The sequence below is a fragment of the Solanum verrucosum genome, unplaced genomic scaffold, assembly GCF_900185275.1.
Source record: "Solanum verrucosum unplaced genomic scaffold, falcon-dt-bn FXZP01001111.1, whole genome shotgun sequence".
Lineage (NCBI taxonomy): Eukaryota > Viridiplantae > Streptophyta > Magnoliopsida > Solanales > Solanaceae > Solanum > Solanum verrucosum.
Window position 1 is genome coordinate 90,250 of NW_026019640.1, and position 6,428 is coordinate 96,677.

The following is a 6,428-nucleotide window of genomic DNA, read 5'->3' on the forward strand; positions in this document are numbered from 1 at the left end:
TAAAATGTGTGATAAATGTATTATCTATCAATAAAACATGTATTACATGTGTTTTATAAATTGTTCTCTATAATATGTATTAAAACTATATTATAAATGTATTAAAAATGATCAAGTGAAAATAAAAATGTTACTATTATAAATGGTAAATATTTTATTAGTATAATATATTTATGAAATGATTTTTGGGTCGTTCCGAATTCAAAACCATGCCCATAGGATGGAAAGTAGTAAAGTAGCTCTTTTTATTGTCCAGCGCGGCAATATTCCCATCTGGATTTTGGTCCCTCCAAGGGCTCCAACCCTTTGCATTTGAATTTGAAACCCGAAAATAAGAAAAACCAAAACAAATTTATTAGTATTTGTTCAGAGAACTACATTCCGCTTTCTTCTGTAGCTTTACCGGTGAAGTAACGCTACTTAACGGCGCGCTCTTCCTGCAAATTCAAATTCTCATCCCTCCACATCTAATTGCTTATTCATTTCCCTTTTCCCCCTACCCCCACCCCCCTAACCCCCAGTTGAAAAAAAAAACACTTCTTCTCTCATGGCTTTGAAACCCTAGACCAACCAAATTCAAATTTTCAAGATATCTACTCGTAGTTACTCTTTCTCTTGGTCTTTGTATGTTTAAGCAATTCAGATTTACAGTTTTGAATTTGAATTTTGTGGGTTGTTGAATTTAGGTGAAATTCTTCGACCTAAATTGAAAAAAGTTTTATTTAGTCAATTATGGAAGAAGATTGTGGGGTTTCTGATCAGTCTATTGGGATAACTGGATCTGGGACTGGGATAAAGGTTAGAAATTTTACCCTTTGGTTTATGACTTATTTCAGTTCTTTCTTGGTTTTTGTTTATTGGGTGTGTATTAACTCTGATGTTTCAGGTCATTGCTGGGGAGAAGAGGGGCCGTGTGGGAGTTGAAGAAAGAACAGGACTTTGTCACAAAAGAGTGAAAATGAGGGATCTTGAATCTGTTCTGCGTACAGAAGGTAGTCTTTTTACTAATTTTTGGACTTTTAACTTTAAATTGCAGATAGGAATCTTGAAATTTTGAATGATTTATAGTGGTAGGAACTGAAAGTTGAAAACTTTAAGCACTTCGGATCTGTAGTTTGACAAATATATAGAGAATTGTTTACTCAAGATGCAGTCTTTGATTTTCTAGTGTAGTTTGATAAATATATAGAGAATTGTTTACTCAAGATGCAGTCCTTGATTTTCTAGTGTAGTTTGATAAATATATAGAGAATTGTTTACTTAAGATGCAGTCTTTGATTTTCTAGTGCAGTTTGATAAGTAAATAGAGAATTGTTTACTCAAGATGCGATCTTTGATTTTCTAGTGCAGTTTGATAAATATATAGAGAATTGTTTACACAAGATGCAGTCTTTGATTTTCTAGTGCAGTGTTTTTGTTTGCTGTCATTAAGGGGTTGTTTGGTAGGCCGCATTAAAAGAAATAGTCCATGTATTATGTATGGTATTATTTAGTACTATGTTTGGTAGGAATTTGAGCCTATGTATAACTAATCCATGGATTAGCTATACATCCTATATGGTATTATATGATGTATTACTAATACCTTCCATTTGGAGGTATTAGTAATACATAGGATATAATACCATGGAATAAGTCTATATAAAGACAAAAATATCCCTCAAATCATTTTAATTATTTTTTTCATTTTCTTGATTTTATGTTTTATATTTGTACTAGTAAATTTATTTAAATAAATTAGCTTACAAATTATTTAGAGAGAGTTGTTTGTTACTAAATATATCCAATACAAATCGATACAAATTTGAAATGTGAGTTATTTAACATTTACTAATTAAAAGGCAAATATATCACTAACTATTTGTATTTTGAACAATTTAAAAAATTACATACATATTAAAACTATAACTTGCTATTTTTATGTGTAAATGCAGATGGTTTATTCAATTTTACCATTGTTGACCATCTTTTTAATTTTAAAAGTAGTTGGTTTATCTTTTTAAAATTGAAAATTGACATTTTGTGAGTGATCAATTTATTAAAATGAAAATTATTTATCCTCAAATAATTCAAGTAGAAAATTGGAAACATGACAACAAAATTATTCTTCTCATAGCTAGTTAGAAGGCCATAAAAAAAACATTTTCCGGCAATTATCTACATTGACCCAATTACATAACAATTCAAGGGTATAATTGGAAAGAAGATTTTAAAAGAGTTTTAATCCAAACACAAGTTGGGGTTGGAAATAATGAACCAAACACTTGATAAAAATAAATCCTGCATTACTAATCCCTGCACTACTAATCCCTGCATTATTCATTTTTGTACCAAACGACCCCTAAGTTCTCTATCTATGATATATTTTTGGCGCTATTTTGTCAACATTTGAATCTTTGTGAAGGTAATGAAGACAAAAAAAAATGATGTAATAATATTTTTCTCTTGTTCCATCAGAAAAAACTGAAATGGGCACCGGTAATCTGGTCACTGATCCTGCACTTAGATTGATTGATCTGAATGCAAATGCTGTTGCTTCTAGCAATGCGATTGCATCACATGTTGAAGAAACCAACAAACTGGCCTCTCTGGGGAAGAAAGACAATGGTCAAGAGGGGGACCCTATGAAGTCAAAAGGGTTTGCTTTAGATCTGAATGCAGAAGATGTTTCTAGCTCTATTAATCATGAATCTTCATATCCGTGCAAGAACTCTGTGTACTTGAAATCAAAGGATGATTTTGAGTGTGCAAGTTCGGTTGGTCCATTGGACGAGAATGAGTCGATGAGAATCTGGAATGAGATGAAACAAAATGGTTTTCTTTCACATACTCACGGAGGTCCACCCATGCCAAAGCAGCAAGGGAGGAAAAGTAAAAGTGATGGGATGAAGAAAAAGTTAGAGCTTGCGAAGAAAGAACGAGTTGACAGGTTTGCAAAGATTGCTGCACCGAGTGGGTTGCTCAACGGGTTAAACCCAGGGATCATAAACCATGTCAGGAACAGTAAGCAAGTTCATTCCATTATAGAAGCCCTAGTAAAATCTGAAAAGCGTGAAAATGCCCATGGTAGGAGCAAGGTTCCTTCCATCCAAACAAAGGGGGGATTGAAAGACCATAGTGAAAGAAACAAAGACCAGGAAAATATAGATGGTCCAGGAGTGAGCAGATTCAACCCTGTTCTTGAAGATCTGCCAGGAAGCAGGTGTACAAATGGTTACCTAACATCACTGAATAAATCAATCTCTTTGAACTCAGTGTTTACAGGAGGAGATGGAGGTTCATGCATGGTTGACACCAGGGTTACTGGAAAGATGGTTTATCATCCAAACCCTAATATAGGCACTGAGAATGATGCACTTGCACTGAAATTGTCATCATCCACAACCATTGCATCAGATAATACGAGCTCATTATCTAATGAGGAATCAGCAAACCTAGCAAGTGTTAATTCACTTTCTATCAAAGGTTGGTTTATATCTTCCTTCTTTTTGTTGTTTGTTTCTCTTGGATTACATGATGTGCTTATTATGACTAGTTAAGTATTCTTCTGAAAACTTGTGAGATGAGCCTTTTAGCATTTTAGATTAACAGACACTTGGAAATCTAGTTGTACAAGCGGCAAGTGGTAAGCTTCAAGGAATGGTCCGTTTGTCATCTAAATCATGTTTTATCAACAGTACTCAACTGATATAGGTATTTTTTTTATATCTAGCTGCTAACGTAGCTTCACAATGGTTGGAATTGCTTCATCAAGACATTAAAGGACGTCTTGCAGGTAGAGAAAAATTCTCTTAAGGTTGCAGTTTATTTGACTTAAATCAAAGTTATAATGTACTCCTTTCTATATTTGCAGCACTGCGGCGTAGTAAAAAAAGAGTCCGGGCTGTAATTCAAACAGAATTCCCTTGCTTATTTTCCAGAGAATTCTCATCTAATCAAGAGAACAGCTCATATGGTACACAAAGCTCTTCTGTTGGTCATTTTGACAATGCTACTGCTCATGCACATCGTGCTAGATGGACAGCATTGTTTGATCAGATGGACGGAGCTCTTTCAGATGAAGAAAGGCAACTGGTGAGTCTGCTAAAATCTCATGTCATTTGTACATTGTTTGAGAAATGAATGTTGAAAATTCATCCAAAAAAGCTACTCTTCCTTCTGTGCTTTGCCTTTTTGCAGAAAGCTTGTCTTAAGGCTTGAGGGTATTCTGTCTGAATAACAATGTTTGATGTATTTATACAAATTAGAGCATTGCTGATGATTGGTCCTATTTATGCAATGTCTGTTCAAGTTTGTGTAAATTGAAGCATGTTTATGTAATTTCGTTCTCTTACGAGAAGTATAAGTGCACCATTTAATTCTATTGGAAGGCTGTGATTGGTCCAAAGGGCGGGTCACAGACGGATTTCTCGGTTATCAAAAAAAAAAAAATTCTATTGGAAGGTACAGTGCAATAGTTTGCTTGAAATCTTCTCATCTTCATCATGATATAGATAAAGATGATTTGCTTATAGAAGCAACTGCAAATAAGCATATGATAGATATATCACTTGTATGTATGTCTTTTTTTTCTTCCTTCAAAATACTATTTTCTTATCAGTGTTTTTCTGAGTTTACCTTGTTCCTCCTTTCCTGTCCTTCACCAAAAGATATTTATCGTTTTAGTCTGTTATATGTGAATTTAGGAAAGTTGGCTGAACCAAGTAAGGCAAATGCAGCTGCAATGTGAACAGGGTCTTCAGAAATTTGGTGCACCGCATGGTTTGCATCAGTTGGGGCTATTGCAAAATGACTGCAGGTAAGTGTTCATATGACCTGAAACACTTATTTGCGTTGTCCAACTTGCAAGTCTTTTGACATTACTGGTGAATTGGTACTACTGATAGAACATTAAAACTTCAAATGCATTTTGCATGCTTGAGAAGAAAGAAAACTTAATGTAACAAGTAGAACTTACACCATTCAAATTTGAGCATACTGCTACAGGCATTACACATGTTTGTTCTTATCACAAGGCTATATGGACAAGTATTTCAGTTGGCAGTACTACAAATTGAAGTTAAATATTCATTGGCCTGAGCATATGCTTGTCTTCATTCATTATTCTTCCCATTGTGCATTTCCTTGGCATGAAGTTCTTGAGTTTTTCTTCGCGTAATGAAGCTTATGTTATTGTACATTCACTATGCAGACTAGAGAAAGCCGAGAGCTCTGAAACGGATTTAGCTGTCAGGGCTGCTGCTGCTTCCATTTATTCAACATGCAACTTCCTATCTTCGATGGAAAACCTACCTTGTTGCTGACAAGACTGTTTGCAACTCCTTGTATAACTGGATTATACTGTACTTTTCACTCTCCTGATTTGTTTCTACTTAAGTATTCAATATGCAATGTTGTGGTATTTGATGTTGTTAGCTTCATAACTTATTTATAATTCACTTTGAATAAAGACCATATTCGCAATGTAGTTATCTTCTATTAGAAATTTGGATTTTAGTCACCATTTTAATGTTGACTTAGGTAAATGATGCAGATTTTGTGGGGTGTAGTAGACTACTTGTGGAGTTTTAAATACAATCTGAATCAGTAACATACTGCAGTTCGTTTGGTGACATAATTAATGACTTAGAAATTAGGCATACTAGTAAGATTAGACGTTGTAGAGATCTTAATGCAACTATTCAAGGGAGGAATAGTTAATAGTCTATCTGATATTATTGTATGTTATAATTAATACTATTTACTAGACCCAAAAAGAAACAAAGGGCATGTTATGTTTCAACTCCTTTTTACTATAAATATAATACTTTATTTTACTCTGTACTACAATTCTACGCACCAAATTTAAAGAGAAGTTGCATAAATAAATGCAAAAATCACAATACTAGATACTCTGTATTACAATAATACATTAAGATATTTCTTTTCACGACCCAACTTGATGTGTTAGGCACCCACACTAAACTCCCAGTGGAGAATCAATTATCTACTAACACGCAATCAACTAAACAACTAGAAGTTAACAGTTTCCAACAATTAAAACAAGCTTCATAACTAAATCTCATTATAATAAAACATTTGGAGAAATAATACCCTAGAACTTGAAAGTCGTGTACCAAAACATCTATATAATCTCGAATATTGGGACGCAATCCCAAAACAAAAGAAGTCTAAGTCCAAAAAATGGACTAGATGGAAAAGATGAACCCATAGCAGCTCACCCTTGAATTTAGAAAGCACGTGATTCATATTTGAGGGTGTGTAGCAATCACTAGAATATGTCTAGTACTCAAGAAAAGAAGAACAAGTGTATTATCAATAAACAAAATCAACAGTGTACTAGTAGAATCATCGGTTAGCTCCATTTATACAAAATATGCACAGGTAGTCGAAACTTAGTAAAACAAGACAACATGGTAATATAGTCA

General features: G+C 33.9%; 1 protein-coding gene across 1 annotated transcript; it reads left to right on the forward strand.

Annotated features, from left to right (window-relative positions):
• The first annotated feature begins 290 nt into the window (after positions 1-290).
• On the forward strand, positions 291-5,467 carry LOC125824403 (uncharacterized). Its single transcript, XM_049503812.1, has 7 exons — positions 291-798; positions 887-992; positions 2,458-3,465; positions 3,713-3,775; positions 3,854-4,074; positions 4,686-4,798; positions 5,192-5,467. Exons 1-7 carry the CDS (start codon positions 733-735, stop codon positions 5,301-5,303), a joined length of 1,689 nt encoding a protein of 562 aa, XP_049359769.1. The 5' UTR covers positions 291-732; the 3' UTR covers positions 5,304-5,467.
• Positions 5,468-6,428: the final 961 nt, after the last annotated feature.

Bases quoted from the DNA above. Each gene is read 5' to 3' on its own strand.
- LOC125824403 (XM_049503812.1), top strand. From the start codon at position 733: ATGGAAGAAGATTGTGGGGTTTCTGATCAGTCTATTGGGATAACTGGA. The intron at 3,466-3,712 runs GTTGGTTTATAT...TTTTATATCTAG, and splicing joins TAATTCACTTTCTATCAAAG to CTGCTAACGTAGCTTCACAA. The intron at 3,776-3,853 runs GTAGAGAAAAAT...CTATATTTGCAG, and splicing joins CATTAAAGGACGTCTTGCAG to CACTGCGGCGTAGTAAAAAA.